This window comes from Triticum aestivum, chromosome 1B (assembly GCF_018294505.1).
Source record: "Triticum aestivum cultivar Chinese Spring chromosome 1B, IWGSC CS RefSeq v2.1, whole genome shotgun sequence".
NCBI classification, from domain to species: domain Eukaryota; kingdom Viridiplantae; phylum Streptophyta; class Magnoliopsida; order Poales; family Poaceae; genus Triticum; species Triticum aestivum.
In genome coordinates this window covers 147,449,327-147,466,550 of record NC_057795.1, presented here as the reverse complement: position 1 = coordinate 147,466,550, position 17,224 = coordinate 147,449,327, and the positions used below count along the sequence as shown (strand labels likewise).

General features: G+C 44.6%; 2 protein-coding genes across 3 annotated transcripts; one reads left to right on the top strand and one right to left on the bottom strand.

Annotated features, from left to right (window-relative positions):
- The first annotated feature begins 2,664 nt into the window (after positions 1 to 2,664).
- LOC123112731 (ATP-dependent DNA helicase Q-like SIM) lies at positions 2,665 to 16,454 on the top strand. Of its 2 annotated transcripts, none has more exons than XM_044533813.1 (16): positions 2,665 to 2,880; positions 3,079 to 3,783; positions 3,876 to 4,095; positions 4,171 to 4,281; positions 4,484 to 4,673; positions 5,043 to 5,316; positions 5,619 to 5,812; positions 5,952 to 6,008; positions 10,050 to 10,130; positions 10,647 to 10,710; positions 11,196 to 11,295; positions 11,396 to 11,479; positions 12,050 to 12,137; positions 13,277 to 13,384; positions 13,580 to 13,672; positions 15,693 to 16,454. In XM_044533813.1, the coding sequence occupies exons 2-16, from the start codon at positions 3,225 to 3,227 to the stop codon at positions 16,002 to 16,004; spliced, it is 2,535 nt and encodes an 844-aa protein (XP_044389748.1). In that variant the 5' UTR covers positions 2,665 to 2,880; positions 3,079 to 3,224; the 3' UTR covers positions 16,005 to 16,454. The 2 variants fall into 2 exon arrangements, with proteins under 2 accessions (XP_044389748.1, XP_044389741.1); XM_044533806.1 differs by having other exon boundaries at positions 13,271 to 13,384.
- LOC123112745 (uncharacterized) lies at positions 8,365 to 9,568 on the bottom strand. Its single transcript, XM_044533824.1, has 2 exons — positions 9,073 to 9,568; positions 8,365 to 8,893 (listed from the first exon to the last, which is right to left on the bottom strand). Exons 1-2 carry the CDS (start codon positions 9,508 to 9,510, stop codon positions 8,543 to 8,545), a joined length of 789 nt encoding a protein of 262 aa, XP_044389759.1. The 5' UTR covers positions 9,511 to 9,568; the 3' UTR covers positions 8,365 to 8,542.
- Positions 16,455 to 17,224: the final 770 nt, after the last annotated feature.

Genomic DNA, 17,224 nt, shown 5'->3' with positions numbered 1-17,224 from the left:
CTGCATACAAAAAACTTACGAAGATTTTAGCGGACGAATGTAATACTATCTCTGTATCAAAATATAAGACTTTTTTAGGTTAAACAAACTACAAAAACGTCTTATATCGTCTTTTTTTTTGAGAAAACCTGGTCTTATATTTTGATACGAAGGGAGTAAAAGATGTTCAATCATGGATAGCCTACTAGAATAAATATTTATACTTCCGTTGCAACGCAAAGGCAAATTATCTACATCACCACAAAAGAAGATTAAGAGTGACATTTATAAGGGCACGCTATAGCATGTGACTAAACATGTGAATAGTTTGTAATCCAGATTAAACCCAGCCCAATCCATACAGGTATAAGTCCAACAACCAAACCAGACCAGACTAACTAGCAAATGCTATAATCCAAACCAATCCAAACTGCATGTATTTTCGAGCCAAAACCATCCGAACCATTCCCCACAAACAGTTTCAACCTGAAGTTTCAAACCAAGGGCGTGCCTGTGTCAGATTACTATGGGAAGAGAGGCGTTGGAAGGGTGATTAGCTGCTCCTGCATGTTACTAACCACCACAACATATGTACATAGAACAAGCTATAATGCTAGATACTAACATTGTAGTTGACTAGCTGCACTCCATCCATCACGGATTAAGACGATCTTGTTCGCAGTGTTCGGCCTCGTCGGGCAACTCGCCGGCGCCGTCGAGCGGGAAAAAGGCTATACCTCGTAGGGCGCCATGTAACTGTTGTATATCACACGGTTCAGCAGTAGTTGGGCAACTCCGCCACAACCTGCACCATACACTGTTGAAAATATGAACAAATTACTACGAGATTTAATCCGAATTAACAGAAGATAAATCATGACTACAGTAGAAGAGATTGAACTAATCATGCGAACTAGCATAGTAGATGAACGGATCACATCTAGGGCACATACTAGAAACATGAATTCTACCACGATCTCGAACAGGAAAGATAGAATCACATATGGTGCAGCGGGAGCAGCACCGCCGGCGTTGACGTTGTCGCCCATGTCGTCGAGGATGAGGTTGCCGAGGTCGGGGAAGAAGTCGTCGTTTGCGAAGTCGTCGCTGCCAGCAGTCGCGCGAGTGCGCTCCCCAAAAACCTGATCACCCTTCTCCCGTACAGGATCACGAGAGGCGGGGTTCCGGAGGCCTGCTGTCCCTTCTCCCGGTGCACGCCGAAAGGAGGGATGGAGAAGACTTGCTTGGCGGCGCAATGATCTGGAACGGTGGTGAGAAACCATACGAAGCGGCCGCGGCTAGGGTAGACGTCTGCCTAACTATATAGTGCGGGCCGGGTAGGTTGTGGGAGTAAACCCCACGTCCGAGTCGTCACGATCCAAAAGAATCGGAAACGGTTCAATAATTAACGCGTCCGTTAATTATTAATTAATGACTCATTAATTTTCTCCGAGCAGCAAAAATATAGACAACATGCATAGCTCTGTCCTCGGCTTGGCTCAATCCCGCAACCCGCGGCGCGTCGTGACGAGGCGAGGCGTGGCGTGGCGTGGCGTGGCGAGGCGAGCAAGGAGGAGGAGCGCGCGTGTATGTCTCCTCTTCTCATGTTCATACAAGTGGTAGGAGAGCTCACCTTATAAAGAGGTGCAACTCTCTCTCAACTTATGAGGTGGGACTAAACTTTAGCCTCACTCACTCCACTCACATGTGTGCATGAATGGGCCAAGAGAATTTCAGAAATTTAGTTGGGCTTTGGGCCAAAAGCCCACTAGCAAATTCCAACACACACAGCCCACAGTTCGCCGCCGTGATGTTCCTGGTGCTGTGGTGCACCACCCAAGCCCCCAGATGGTTGTCTTGGCTCCGCCGCCGTCCGTCGAGCTGCGCCGTGTTCGTCGCAGCTGTCCGACGAGCTGCGCTGTGTCCGTCGCCGGCCCCTTGTTCGCACTGTCGTCACGTTGTTGGACATGAACATGAGCTTCCCTGCGCTCGGTTGAACGTGGCAGGTCCATGCCGGTGTCGTTCTGGCCTTCTGGGTGTTGAGAAGGCTGAGTGTGCAGCCCGTATCCGCACCGTCGCGGCCACGCAGAGCGCGCAGTCCTGCCGCGGGATGTCATTGCGTCACTGCGCAAGGCCCCATATCGCCGAGGAGGAGCGGCTGGCCGTGGCCGTAGCGTAGTAGGCGACAGGAAGCATCGTCGGCACCAGCAGTGGAGACGACGGGGAAGACGTTGCAAATGCGTGCTTGCTTTGATCGGGACCCTAACCTAGCCGCTCGAAGGAAGCTGGTCCATGATTTAGTTCTCGGTCCATGGGTTAAAACGGTTTAAGACCATTTGGTCTCTCACCAGACCGAACCAGACCAAACCGCTAATAGGGAAAGCCCAAACGAAATCAGTTTACGTCAGGAGCTTAGCCCATTTAATCCAAACCAACAGAGACCAATAGGAAAACCGATCTGAAACTATGGTCTCAGTCCAAACTATTCTCAGGTTCACATGTGACTTCACACTTTTCTGGGCGTCGGCTGTGCGAGGCCCAGACGTGTCATTTGAGGTCATGTTTTGCAAGCCTGGCCTAAACCCAGCCCGGCCCAGACAATACACAAGTCTTGCGGTTGGTGTTGGGTCGCTTGAGGGTGAGCCTGAAAAGTGCTTCTAATCGGAATCGTGTGTCTCCCTCGCTCGCGCGCCGTCCCGTTGGTCCCAGTCCCACATGCCAGCCACGGCCCTCGAACGAAACTCCAGGCTTCTGCTGCACTCTCTCCCGCGATTCGAAACCAAAACCCTCGCCATCCCATTCCCCTCCCTCTCCGGAGCTGCGAGCAGAGGGCGGCGGCGGCGTGAGGCGGAGGGCGCGGAACGAATTGGGGATCCTGCAGCGAGGAGCCCGATTCCACAGGTAAATCCTCGCCATTTCTTCTCGCCGGTCCCGCCCTGTTCGATCCGACCCTACCCGCTCCACCCAATTCGGTTTTAGTTCGAACCGAGAACCCCGCGTACGGTGACTGCTCTCCCTCGCCCAAGTAAACCGGAATTAGGGGCAGCGCCAAGCAATTGCATGGAAATTAATCGCCGCCGCGTTCTGTTTTATTGACAGGTCAACCCAGGCGTACCGGTGCAGATTTCGGGGCTAGGTATCCACCGTCGTGCAGCTTAACGCCGAGCCCCGACCACAAGGATCTGTTGTTCTTCAGCTAGTGAGCACCGAGCTTGGCTTGCAAGCGCAGCTCACTGGTTCTGATCATGGATGCCAATTCTGTCGGCACTGATGTATCTGCTGATCATGTCATTGCCGAGTTGCTTGAGATGGGGTTTGAGTTCGACAAGATCAGCGAAGCCATTGGGGTTGTCGGTCCATGCCGTGCTGACGTGGTGGAGTTTGTGCTGAATGGTTCTGGTAGTGTACAAAGAAAGTCAGGTGGGGGGTCACAAAGACGCTCTTCTGACAGGAGTGCTAGACTGGCTAATCCCAGGGGGAAATTGAAGCAGTCTAGCATTACTGATCATATCGCGTCAACCACTGGCAGTAAAACCGAGTCTTGTGGCGAGGAGCCAAGTACCTCATATTCTTGTTTAGCGGCCAACATGAACCCTGCATCAACTGCTGCTATCTGTTTAAAACCAAAGCCTGAACATCAGATTTTGGTTGATGATCCTAGAGGCGAGTTTGACCGGACCGACAAAATTAGTGCTATTTTGCAAAAGCATTTTGGATTCTCCTGTGTGAAGAATTTCCAAAAGGAAGCCTTGGATGCTTGGTTTGCTCACAAGGATTGTCTTGTTCTAGCAGCAACTGGATCAGGTAGTTTATTATTATGCATTCTCTATATTGTTATGCAAGGTTTGAGGCACCTGGTAATAAAATGAATGATGTGAAAATGACCATGTTGGCAGGGAAGTCCCTTTGCTTTCAGATTCCAGCTCTTTTGACTACGAAGGTTGTGGTGGTGATCTCACCCTTGATTAGTCTGATGCACGACCAGTGCCTAAAACTTGCAAAACATGGGATATCGGCATGCTTCCTTGGATCAGGGCAACCAGATAATCGTGTTGAGGGCAAAGCGATGGCTGGCATGTATAAGATTATTTATGTTTGCCCCGAGACAGTTTTAAGGTAATCATTCTGCTTTTGATTGCTAAAATTGATTCATCGGTTGCCATGCTTACTCGGCAAGTTCTTTACATGCAGACTGATGGAACCATTGAAGAAACTTGCAGAAAAACCAGGGATTGCACTTTTTGCCATTGACGAGGTTCATTGTGTTTCTAAATGGGGTCACGATTTCCGACCCGACTATAGGTCTGCTCTTGTATTCAGTACCCTATATTGAAGGTGCAAATCAGTATCTAGCACTGTTTTTCATCATTACTTGTTAGTTTGTGACTTGCACATCAGTGAGATAATATTTGGGTTGGTACTTAAGAACCAACCACACTCTTCTATGTTCTTGCAGTGTTTTACAGCTCTAGTACTTAAGTAAACAATTATCTCTCGCCTACAGGAAACTATCTGTGCTTCGACAAAATTTCTGTTCCAGCAAATTGAAGTTCTTGGAACATGATATTCCTTTGATGGCATTGACTGCTACTGCAACTCTCCCGGTACGAGAAGACATTCTTAAGTCCTTGAAAATGTCAGGACATACAGTGGTTGTCTTGACGTCCTTTTTCCGACCAAACCTTCGATTTAATGTGAGTAAATCTTTTTATTTTTTCATGTTCTGTCCAGAGGATTGCATTGTGGTATGGTGTGTCAAGCTGTAGAGTTGGAATCCCCTTGATCTTATTAACCACTAAAATACATGCAAGAGGAGTTGAATGGTTGGGATGTAAAATTGTGTTGGTATATCTAATAACAAATGGTTTGGTGTGCATAGCCATAGATGGACATCTGAATGTGCATTAGCTTAAATGTCTTACTAGGATCCAAATACCTTCATTTCCTGTAATTTAACTATTCTTTCCTTTGGAGTGGTGGATAGTTGGAGCTACACAGGTGAATTGCAGTCTTTTAAAGCTTCCTGCCGATTGTCTCATGCACCCCCCTGTTTCTGGTTGTAGGTAAAGCACAGTAAAACCTCTGCCTCATCATATGGAAAGGACTTTCAAGAACTAATAGGGACTTACAACGCTTCAAGGAATTTCAGGGGGAAAAGCCAGAAAATTCTTCATGAAGTTGAGCCTGAGTCTGAAAGCAGCTCATACGAGTCACTAGACGATAGTGCATCAGATGACGAAGATGCAATTTCTGATAAAACTGAACTTGCCAAGTCTTTCGTAAAAGAAAATGCTGAACATGAGCTGGATCAGTATCCAGGAGTAGATGATTTTGATGGTAATTAACGAGACATCTGTTAACAGTTATAGGACTACTTGTTTTTTAGAGGATGTTGTATTGCTTCATTTACTTAAAGAAAACAAACTGCTGACCTTACTTTTGAACTTAGTTCACATTTTTTGAAGGAGCTGTATAAGAAGTTTTTAAGAACGTAATATCTTCTTTGAAACCCAGCTTCTAACCTCGGTATGATTATTGATGCTTCATAGGATACATGCTAATAGTGTTTTTGAAGATATTTATTCATCTTTGTGTAGTCTAATGTATGCTTCTGACTGACAGTTGAGTTTCTCTTACAGTTTCATGTGGAGAGTTCCTTGAAAGCTCGCGACCTGAGAGCTTTGCATTTCCTGTTCAATCCGTTGAAACTAGCTCATCAGAAAGTTTGGATCAAGGTCCTACAATTGTTTATGTACCCACGAGGAAAGGAACTGTGGAACTGGCTAACTATCTGGGCAAATCAGGCCTCAAAGCTGCAGCGTATAATGCAAAGGTTGGCACCACCTACTGGAACATGCTACTTTTGTATAAGAGAACAGCTTAAATGTTTGCAGACTGCAGACATATTATCTGTTCTCTTAATATATGTAGACCTGTGCCTTTTTTTGAAGCTATCTGACAATTCTTTCCAGATGCCTAGATCACATTTGAGGCAGGTGCACGAGCAGTTCCATAGCAATGCCTTAGAGGTAACCATAAATATCTTCATATTTTTAATTTCATACATGACTGGAATATGCTATGGAAGGTTGCTCTCTTCCATTTATAGATGCAGTTACTCTGTGCCCAACTGCTGTTGTGCATATTTATTTTGAGATAGCATCGTTGATAAGGGGCTTAGGATTTCCCATTTTGTACATCTCAAAGTGATAACGGTTCATACTTCCATAAGTCTGACTTGGTTCCCATTCACATATTGGGACTTATAACTGATATAAGATGCAAAATTTCTAATGTATTGATACTTGATGGCACTTCTTTCTCTACAATTCTCGTTCAGCACAAATGGCCACTTTATAAATCCCAACAAAACTATATATTAGATATATCCCATGTTATTAACATTCTTTAGTGTTATGCCAAGCCCTTGAGAAAATGGCTTCAACTAAAGTGATAAATCTCCTGAATCTTGATATTACATGTCTCATGCTTTACTATACTAGGAACTGGGCATCGAGCAGTTAACTAGTGGGGTGCGGCCGGCACACGCCCAGCCCTCCAGTCCTCCACCCCCGTTCAAGCCTTGGGCTCTGCTTGGTGTGTGCCTCAGTTGTTTCTTGTTAATAACCGTTGGCCTCGTTTTTTTTTCTGTATTATACTTCCTCCGTTCCTAAATATAAGACCTTTTAGAGAATCCACTATGGACTACATACGGAGCAAAATGAGTGAATCTACACTCTAAAATATGTCTATATACATCTGTATGTAGTTCATAATGGAATCTCTAAAAGGTCTTATATGTACGAATGGAGGGATTACTTAATTATTAACTGAAACCTTCTCATGTTATCAATATTTTATCATTTCTTGCACTATCCATATCAGGGATGAATCTGGTCTCCCAATTTTCCAAGTTTTCATAAGTCTGTGTGCAATACATCATCAAATTTCCTATTTAAACTCTAAAACTGTTATGGCGCTGCTAGAAGGAGGGCGCGAGAAGGCTGGCCGGGGGCCTTTTTGCCCACGGCCGGGCAAGAGGGAAGGGATTTCCTTCTTAATTCTTGCTTGATTAGATTGATACATCTCCTCTCTTTATATAGAGAGGTTTACTTGACTCTCAAGCAAGGCTTACTTGACCCCTAAGCAAACGACCCTTATCTCTAATTAACCCTAAGACTAATGGGCCCATTAGGCCCATTACATACTCTAACACTACACCCCACCTGGACATGCAGCTTGTCCTCGAGCTGCAGCCTAACCAACTTATAACCATGACTCGACGCAACACAAACCTAACACCTAAAAACAAGCCTTTTACATCTCGGCTTGTTTTATTATTTTCAACCTGAAATAGACTAGGACGCTTTATTTTGGACGTGCACGTGTACAGCCACCTGGATCCCATGGACACCACCTGGACAAAAGGAGTGCATGTGTATGGCTGTTGGTCTGCACCGCACAGGGAAGAGTGGAGGGCTTGCGATGGAGAATGACGAGGAGGGGTGCGCCCCCCCAACCGCTGATGTCGCGGACTTTGAGGTCACTGCCCGCGGGGAAAACAGCATGTCCGCCGCCCGTGGGGGAAACCGCATTGCCCAAGATCCCTGACGCAGCGGACGAGATTGAGGTCCTTTGCGCAACGAAGGGCAACTTGGAGGAGCGGCAACTGTAGACCACGCATCTCCCGCACACGCCGACGCGCTAGGAGGCCGCGCGCAGCAGCCTGCAGCCTCACCGCCGCCGACACGTGGCGGGTAGCGATCCAAGACAGAAGCGGTGACGGCGACGGCGGGGACTTGATCTGCTGGATGTGGACGCCCTGGGATGGCGGCGGCGCTGATGGGAACGAGGTCGTCGCAGTCCCGTTGTAGGGCATCCCATACTGGGCGGCGGAGCTGACCGGCGGTGGTTGCTGCAGCTGCAGCGGCTGCTGCGGGGTCGCGCCGGGCAGCGGCAGCGGCAGCTGCGGCGGAGCACTGGGTGCGGCGGAGGTCGACAAGAGCGGCGGCTGCCACTGTAGCCAGGGCTGGGTGGTGGTGGCGATGTATGGCAGCTGCAGCGGCCCGGCGAGCGCGGCGAAGGCCGCCTGGTGCGGCGGCTGCCACGGCAGCCACGGCGGCGCGGGGGCGGCGATGGGCGGCGCAGCCGGGTGCGGCCTGTAGGACCCGGCCAAGAACATGTGGATCTCTTGGACCGTCTGGGTTAGGTCCCGCAGCACCCCGGACACCTCTTCCCAGGTGAGGACGGCGGGGGCGGGCGCGATGGAGGATCCCGGCGCGGGCAGGAGCGAGGCGACGGTCGTGGTGGTCGTCGGCTATGTTTTTAAGGCGGTAAGGCGAGGCGAGGCGCTGGGGGGGCGCCCCACCGCCTAAGCACTAAAGCGTAAGGCGAGGCGACGCCTTAGACGTATGCATATATAATATATGACAGCCAATTAGGAGATTTAACAACTAGCATTAACTTAATAAATTGTACATACATATATAATAGATGGCAGTCAATTAGGAGATTTAACAACTAGCATTAACATATAAACTGTTACCAAAGCATAGGCCTCAAATTATCTTGTGTACATGACAGAACGGCGCCTTTGAACTTCAGCTTCATCCTCCTCATCAATATATCGCTCTGTAGCTTTAAACTTTCCACTGTTTAAGGAATTGCGCATCTCTATCCTAACCTCCATGGATGCCTCGGGACACTTATCCGCATCACTGGAACCCCCAGAAAGGTGCTGCTTCAGCCTTTTCACTCCAGCATGGATTATCTTGCCACATAATGTACACTGTAGTAAATCTTTCCTCTCTAAATCTGGCCAAAGCCCATACTTCCAAGCTGGATCGTCAGATCTAGCTCTTCTCCTAGGATTCATCAGAGCAGGGACACCTGACCAGTGGCTACTGCAGCAACACTGAGAGAAGGCCAATCAGTTGTCAAAGAAAAAGAGAGAACCAAAGCATTAGAGCAACCAGATCAAGCACGGGGAAGGAGAGAAGCGGTGGTGTGGCTGCTGGATGGAAGAAAGAGAAGAGACAAGAGCCAGAGGAGGAGGGAGAGGAGCTGCAGCCGGACAGGAGCCAGGAGCCATACCTTGTTCTGGTGCTGGTCTGGTGGAAGAGGGTTGCGCCAGAGGAGAAGAGGGAGGAGCTGCAACTGGAGAGGGGGAGGGGGAGGAGCTGCAGCCGGAGAGGAAGCTGGCGCAGATCTGAGGAGGAAGCCGCCGCCAGAGGAAACAGGAGAGAGACCTCTCGCGTGGAGACTAGGATTTGCACGATTGGTTCGATTCTCTCTCTCTCTCTCTTTCCCCTCCTTGTAACTGTTCGCGCGTGGGCCAATATTTCCCGCGCTTGTGTTCCCGCGTGGGCCAGTTTTTCCCGCTGGAATCTCTGTTTCCCCTGCCTGACAAACCAGAGCGTCTGATTTGGGCCAAGGCGTGCAAGGCGGGGCTAAGGCGGACGATTCAGACGCCCTACAGTCCAAGGCGGACGCCTTACTCAATAAACTAAGGCGAGTACGACGCCTTGTCATCTGGGGGCGCCCTGACGCCAAAGCGTCGCCTAAGCGACGCCTCAGGGACGCCTTAAAAACAGAGGTCGTCGGGGGCGACATGGTGACCGACAGCGGAAGAGACGGACTTGGCGGCGGTGAAGACATGATCGAACCGAAGCTAACTGATACCAAATTGTTATGGCGCTGCTAGAAGGAGGGCGCGAGAGGGCCGGCCGGGGGCCTTTTTGCCCACGGCCGTGCAAGAGGGAAGGGATTTCCTTCTTAATTCTTGCTTGATTAGATTGATACATCTCCTCTCTTTATATAGAGAGGTTTACTTGACTCTCAAGCAAGGCTTACTTGACCCCTAAGCAAACGACCCTTATCTCTAATTAACCCTAAGACTAATGGGCCCATTAGGCCCATTACGTACTCTAACAAAAACCCTATCATGCACTTATGCCAAAAGTGAATGCTGGTTCCCTGCACACCAAATAATTTCCTTCAGTCTCTCAAACTTTGCTGAACCCTTCAGTCCTCTGTGGCCTATTTCTAATGACCTAATCCTCTTTATACAGGTTGTTGTGGCTACTATAGCATTTGGCATGGGAATCGACAAATCAAATGTCAGAAGAATTATTCACTACGGTTTACCGCAGGTTAGTTTGGCCTCCAGTGGTGTAGTACCTTCTGAACACTATTTTGCTGTCGACATGCGTGTATGTCTCTGTGAAAAATGCATGACTTTGTTGTTCTGGACTTCTGATATACACAGAAAAATGTTATCACTAACAAATACCTAGAAGGCTCATATGTCATGCATCCAAAGACCTGCTCTGATAGTGCTTTTTTTTGGCGACAAGCTCTGATAGTGTGGATGTTAGGCAGAACAAGTCATTTAGAGCTTATACGTATTAACATATATGTCGCATGTCGGCATGCCAAGCTTGAAATTTACAACCGCTGATTGGTTAGTGAACCACAACACTGAAAAATCAGTCCCAGGTTGATTACTGACCTAACAATCTAATATCATGCAGAAAGACTAATTTAATTACTCTCTTTCGCTAGTTCAAATACATCCAAGTTGGGTTAACTTTTTTTTTTTCAGAAGTGTTAACTTTTGGTTGTGTTTATTCTTTGTGTCTGAAGTTCTCTTGGCCCTTGTTATCCAGAGTTTGGAAGCGTATTATCAAGAAGCTGGTCGTGCTGGTAGAGATGGAAAGTTGTCAGATTGCAGTGAGTTCTTATACTTCATACTTGCTGTAATGTTGTTTAGCTTGTTTCTGGACGCAATGAAGAAAATGATGAATCATATGCTAACTAGAGAGTATTTATATGTATTGTATATCCTTACTTGCAACCAGTTCTAAAATCCGGGATGGTGAGTGAACTGGACATGAATTGATTCACCAGTTTGGTTGTTCAACTAGTGGTTCAGCCGGTCCGACTGTCGACTGCCAATCCTGATTTTTTATTGGCTTGGATCTTTTTTTTTGTCAAAGCAAAGGATGTTAAATTATTATAAAGCAATATTACTGTCAGTAGATTTTAGTGGGCCTTCACGCGAAAAGTTCATTGTTGTGTATTTGTCTAATATAAAGTACATATTGGACCCCAAAGCTTTTGGTATCAAGCACTATTTTTATCCTTAGTTATGAAGCTTGCTTTATTCCTCTCTGCACAATTTCACTTGTTTCTTTACATTGTTTATTTATTGGCAGCTTTATATTGTAATTCCATGAGAACACCGACACTGCTTCCTAACAAAAGAAGCGACGAACAGACAAGGGCAGCATATAGAATGCTACGGGATTGCTTTCAGTATGTCTCAGAACCATAAATTCAAACCCTGGCGATGGCCTAAAACGTATATTCATTAATTCTCGTGACTTAATCGCTATGTAAATTTTCTATATTGCAGCTATGCTTTGAACACTTCAACATGTAGAGCCAAAATACTAGTAAAGTACTTTGGTGAGGAATTTGGTTCCGACGGATGCGAAATGTACTTTTCTACTTTCTCCATGCATCTTCCCCTTATTTAAATGAAATAAGCACATGCTTCTTCCAGTTTCGTGGGTATTTAGTAGTACTATATGGTATAATTTAGAAATAAAAGATACTACTCCCTTGTTCCTAAAAGACAAGTCATTTAACTTTTGTATGAAGTCAACCTTATTAAATTTGACCATGTTTACAGAAAAGAAACATCAACATCTACAATACCAAATCAATCTATTAAGAATATATGTATTAACATTGTATTTATTTGGTACAGTAGATGTTATTTTTCTGTTAACTTGTTCAAACTTAAGAAAGTTTGACTTTAAACAGAAGTTAAAGCCGTCTGCAGCCTAGATTACTTGTATCAGGCATTCTTCTAATAAAAATAAAGTCCAAGAACTACCACTTTCCTTGACAGGGACATGTGGGGCTCAGGCCTAGATGTCAGTGATTCAACAAGGATCTCTTTAAAACTTACATTTTCGTCTGTGGCATGAATTAAATTCCTCATTTTAACTTTATTTCAACCAGTAGTTATGTGAGTGTCTATCTGACTTGGTTTTCACCTCAGGTGTGACGTCTGTATTAATGGCCCTCCTGAAATGCATGATTTCAAGGAAGAAGCAGTTGTGTTCATGAATGTGCTCCAAGCTCAAGCTGTGAGTACCTAACATATGTCCATATCCTACTCTAGTGCTGAACAGCTGATAAATGCGATGTCTATTACAATTGTATCCACTCTAATATCTCAGTAGCATATAAAGGTTTCTGTTTTCTGTTTTACCATCTTTAGAGGTTTGTGATCATTCTCCCTTGATAGTTCAAACAAGAGATTCTGTTTCAACAGAAAGGTGTGGTCTCACCACCCTCCTGTCTTAAGGAATATGACATACTAATTCAGTAGTTGAGGAAGTGTATTAAGTTGCTTGCTCTAGTGATACATTTTCAATAAAGAAAAGCACAAATGGGATCAAATTATGCATGATTTACCACAGATCTTATAATCCCATTCCATTGTGGTAGTGTCAGGGTCTACTTTTCTGATGCTTTTGACTTACAAACTTAGTGTTAAAGGGATACTAGAGTTATTTTTATTATTAGAACTGGTTTGCATATCAGCGGTGGTGTCATTTTTTATTTCTGTTGGGCAAGGAACTTTCATGGAGGGATTTATTTACATTAGTCTATAGCTAGCCTGGCTAAGCAGTGGATATATAGACATATGTGTGACTCCATGGAATCCTGGACCCAGCCTATAGGTCTTTATTGGTTTCCAAGTCTAGTTGGGTTAATTCAGAATCTGTGTAGATCTTTCCTAGTTTGAGCTGGTTCATATCTTTCCTAAACTACCGCCAAGCTGTGCTATAGCAACAACGACAAAGCCTGTGCTATAAAGCTAGGCAATTAGGGTGTAATCAGCTGTCAACGAAATAAACAGAGAAAAGGGGAGGGTTTACCCCCATAACAGATCTATCACCCAAAGGATCATGGCACCCAAGCCTAAACTTTCTCGCCCTTGCCCTCCTAACACCCACGATCATCCCCTCCATAACCTAGGTCGTGACAACATGTTACAAATGTAAGATGCAAGAATGTCCATATTTTCCCCTGTTTTTCTTTACATAGTTTATCCACAGTACCTTCCCATGGGATGTCCCTGTATAGGAAAATGTATAGGACAAGGAATTGGGATGATTTTGGTCTTTGCAATGTAATTTTGACTTATATTTTGCTAGTACCTTTGAACATTTGATACTGTTGGTACTTTGAGTAATCTTTAACATGCATCCAGGGACAGGCAACTGAAGGCATGGACTACAACAGTACAGACTGTTATACATCTGGAAGGCGAAATATTGGGGCGGTGCCTGATTTCAGAATGGCAGTCAGTTATATAAGAGAGAAGGTTTGTGTTCTAATGCATTTCTTCATCTATTTTTTTTTTCAAACTGGGAGCTCTAAACAAAGACTTCTTGTCTTAAGCTTCACCATGCATGCGCAACACAAGTACTTAAATTATCTTTCACTTTTCACTTCCATTCGTACAAGTTTAAAAATTCCAGTCCTCAAATCTGTTCTCATGACTAATATTTAGTTTTAGATTCCTAGGTTTGCCATGACAGACAAGATATGGTGGCAAGGGCTTGCTCGTATTTTAGAGGACATGGGATACATACAGGAAGCAGCTGAAATTGTAAGCAATTTATTTCAGTAGTTTGATGCAGTAGTAATTTATTACTGGTGTGAATGTTGCAATGCTTACATGATGAGGTTGTCTCCCTACTCCTTCCCTAAAAAACAAATTGATGTTACTCCATTGTGCCTCACTTTTAGATTTGTTGCATTCACGTGATGGGCAAACTAAGATTGAAATAGTAATAGCGAAAAGTTCTTTTTGACATGATGTTGGACACATGTTTGCTTGCGGGCAAGTGATTTACCTGGTCATGTTAAATCAGTTTCTTGATTGTTCAAGTGAAAGTCAGACATATTTCAAGGATGCTACAGTGCTACACACCATCGACATATTTAAGTGTTAACTAAGCTAGTAATATTACTGACAAAAAAAATTATCCTTCATCTCTAGGGAACTACCATCTGCACATTGCATTCAATCACTTTAGATCTAATGAGCTCAGATATTAAAATCCTAAAAAGTAGCCTGTCATTTGTCATTGATTATCACCCAAATTAGCATGTTACCAAATGACCAGTTACTAATTTTAAACCCAAAATATGTTAAATTTCGGAAACAAGAACATGCCAATTTATTTATTTATTTAATCACCAATAGTCGGACCCTTACCCGGACTCTGCGCAAGTGGGAGTTACATGCACCGGGCTGCCCTTTTTATTTAATCACCAATGGAGACCAATTATAGGCTGCTGGCGGATTTCATTGCCAACCAACCACAGTCCACAGTAGAATCTTAAGCTAGCATATCACTTTTATGATATGTCAAGTAACTTCAGTTCACTTGGGTTCATTTACCACCTGAATGCAATACCACCAATAATATTTCATAGTTACTCGCAAAAAAATAAAGTAATATTTCATAGTAAGCCCAGTAAATCTATGATGCAGTAACTTGTCGTTACCTATTTCATGAATCTTAAGGTAATGGAGAATGCATGACATATTCTGATTGTGCATAAACAGAATCTCGATTTGCACTTCTTTTCTGCATTCTTTACAAGACCACCTGGTGGTCTTCCATTCTTTGGATGTTAAAGTTGGGGTGGGTATCTGATATGCCATACCCACAGTACCATATCTATGTTTATCCTTCTGGTAACAAGAAAAGGGTATTTTTAACCTTTCGTGGCACAGTATGCGGATGCTCAGAGATTACTAATATTCGTTTTGTACGTCCTTGTTCACCATAATTAGATCAGGTGCCACTGTCTTGGTTTACCATTTTTATCCGAAAGGCTACAGCTCGAAGCCTCTAATTTGGTTTCTCTTTTGTGTACTTCAGATCTTTTTGCTTACAGATGTAGTGATTCCATTAATTTCAATTATTCATTTCACGACCATAACAAGGAAACATTTTGCTGGTATCTGAGATCAAGTCTGCGCACTGGTATAGCGATAGCAGAACTCTTACTGACAACAGATTCACACTAGTACATTAGCGAGTACATAACTTAACTTCTAGATTCACTGTCATATATCAATACCCCCTCCGTCCCAAAATAAGTGTCTCAACCTTAGTTCAACTTTGTACTAAAGTTAGCACAAAGTTGAAACACTTATTTTGGGACGGAGGGAGTACCACCATACCGTGTAACGCTTGATGCCAGGTGACAGGCTACAGCATATCAGTGATGCTACCTGGTATGTAAAACACTATTGAAGGTGAACTAAAAGGCTAAGAAAATACTCCTGGTACCATTTTCCAGTCATCTCACAAGCTTGTCTGCGCACTTTGTTCTATTATTATTTTTCTTTCAGCCCTTCAGTACGCAATTCAGGATAGAATTATGCTGCATTAATTCTAATCTTGAAAACACGGCAAACCTATGTGATGCAAGGAATATAGTAAATGTTAGTGCCATAATTTATGTCGAATTTGTTATGGTTTAACACTGCATTACTTATTTGTTGGTACTTTATTATGCCACCCTGAGCTGTTGTGGCACAGTCATTCATTAGTTTATTTGCTAGACATCAGTTTGCGTTTATCACAGCTGATTAATGGACCCTCTTGCAGCCTCGTGTTCTAATCCAGCATCCAGAGCTGACAAGAGCTGGATTAAATTTTCTGAGTTTACAACCAGACGAGGAAGGCTTATATGCATACCCTGATGCCGCTACATTACTGGCGATTAGTAACCCAAAGTCCTTCTCTTCCTCCTCGGAGTGGGGCAGGGGTTGGGCAGATCCTGAGATACGCCGCCAGCGTCTTGCAGGCAGAACGGGAAGAAGGAAAAGGAAGAGGGGCTCTCGGAAGCAGCCCACAGGTTTCACCACTGCAAAAGAAAGACTATCAGCAATACTGTCAAAGTCGAAACGCAGAAGGTAACACGAGGGGTGATAAGATCATGAGATGACAAAACTATTCATTGGAGCTTGAGATGAAATAATCACATACAGCGAAGTTCAAGTTCACTTCTGAAGCAGTTTTTTTCCGGCAGCAGGCAGGCACATGCTGCTAAATCTAACAGTCGTTGTTCAGACCGTCATACTTGTTTGGAGATCTGTTGGGTTTTATATTTACTTGGAGATTGCCTACTAATCAGTTGATTTCACAGGTTTACTCTCTAGTGTTAGTTTTAAGTGTTGTAAATTCTGCATGGTTTCTCATTAGGGTAACTATTGTAATACAAATGAATGAGGTTAGAGGTCACTATTTTGGCAGCCCAGGCTCAGTCTGAACGTCGAGACACTGATTTTTTATTTTGACGAGAATTTCTTCATCATCCGTATCATCAACGTGAATGTGAGGATGTACAGATCCAGATATTGCTGCCTACTGTGGATGCTAGTATGCTTCTACTGATTCATCTGAATAGTGGATCGTGTCGTCGGTTCTCACATCAAATCCATAGGGTTTTGTCAAACTATGTTCGTCCATCTCCCAACTGTTTCGTGCAACCCGATCGTTGGGTCGACACGTAAGGGGCAACCGGGAACTTCTTCTCTGCACTCTGGATGGCCACGATGATTCGTACTGTCAGAAAGAAAGAACGTGACTGGACGTGTCTATCAGTCTATGTGTGTACGATGCCGTCGTTGTCCTGTTACCTGAAAAATATCCCTACCTGTCGATGTAAGAGCATTTATGTTCCTAGAAGCTAGAAGTGAGAAAGATTGGATAGCATGGGTGGTAAGGAATATGAGAAGTTACGCTCGGGCCCTCTTTGATTCGCAGGATTTTCAAAACGTAGGAATAGGAAAAGTATAGGGTTGGAGTGGCATGCACACATGAATCCTACAGGATTAGCATGGAGTGTTTGATGGCCCAGGAAAAGCAAAAAAATTGTAAAAACAAAATTGCTTTACACACGACGGTTAGTGCACGACGCTTGCACGATTCTCCCTCCCCAACAGGGCTCCTCCACGCACGGTAGCTGCTGGTGCTTTTTTTAATTGAGAATCGGTCGCTGCTGGTGCTGCCACGTATGAATCGTTCATGCATCGGCCGTGCAGGCATCGTCTGTCTAGCAACGCTCTTGTAAAAAAAGGTTGGAGTAGATGTTAGATTTCCTATGAAATGTAGTACAAAAGATTCCATAGGAAAAA

What these genes read in the sequence shown, in the direction of transcription:
- LOC123112731 (XM_044533806.1), top strand. Translation starts at nt 3,225, where the DNA reads ATGGATGCCAATTCTGTCGGCACTGATGTATCTGCTGATCATGTCATT. An exon ending in TGCCCCGAGACAGTTTTAAG is followed by an intron (nt 4,096 to 4,170) that starts GTAATCATTCTG and finishes CTTTACATGCAG; the next exon opens with ACTGATGGAACCATTGAAGA. An exon ending in ATGCTACGGGATTGCTTTCA is followed by an intron (nt 11,296 to 11,395) that starts GTATGTCTCAGA and finishes TCTATATTGCAG; the next exon opens with CTATGCTTTGAACACTTCAA.
- LOC123112745 (XM_044533824.1), bottom strand. Translation starts at nt 9,510, where the DNA reads ATGACAAGGCGTCGTACTCGCCTTAGTTTATTGAGTAAGGCGTCCGCC. An exon ending in CAGACCAGCACCAGAACAAG is followed by an intron (nt 8,894 to 9,072) that starts GTATGGCTCCTG and finishes GCCTTCTCTCAG; the next exon opens with TGTTGCTGCAGTAGCCACTG.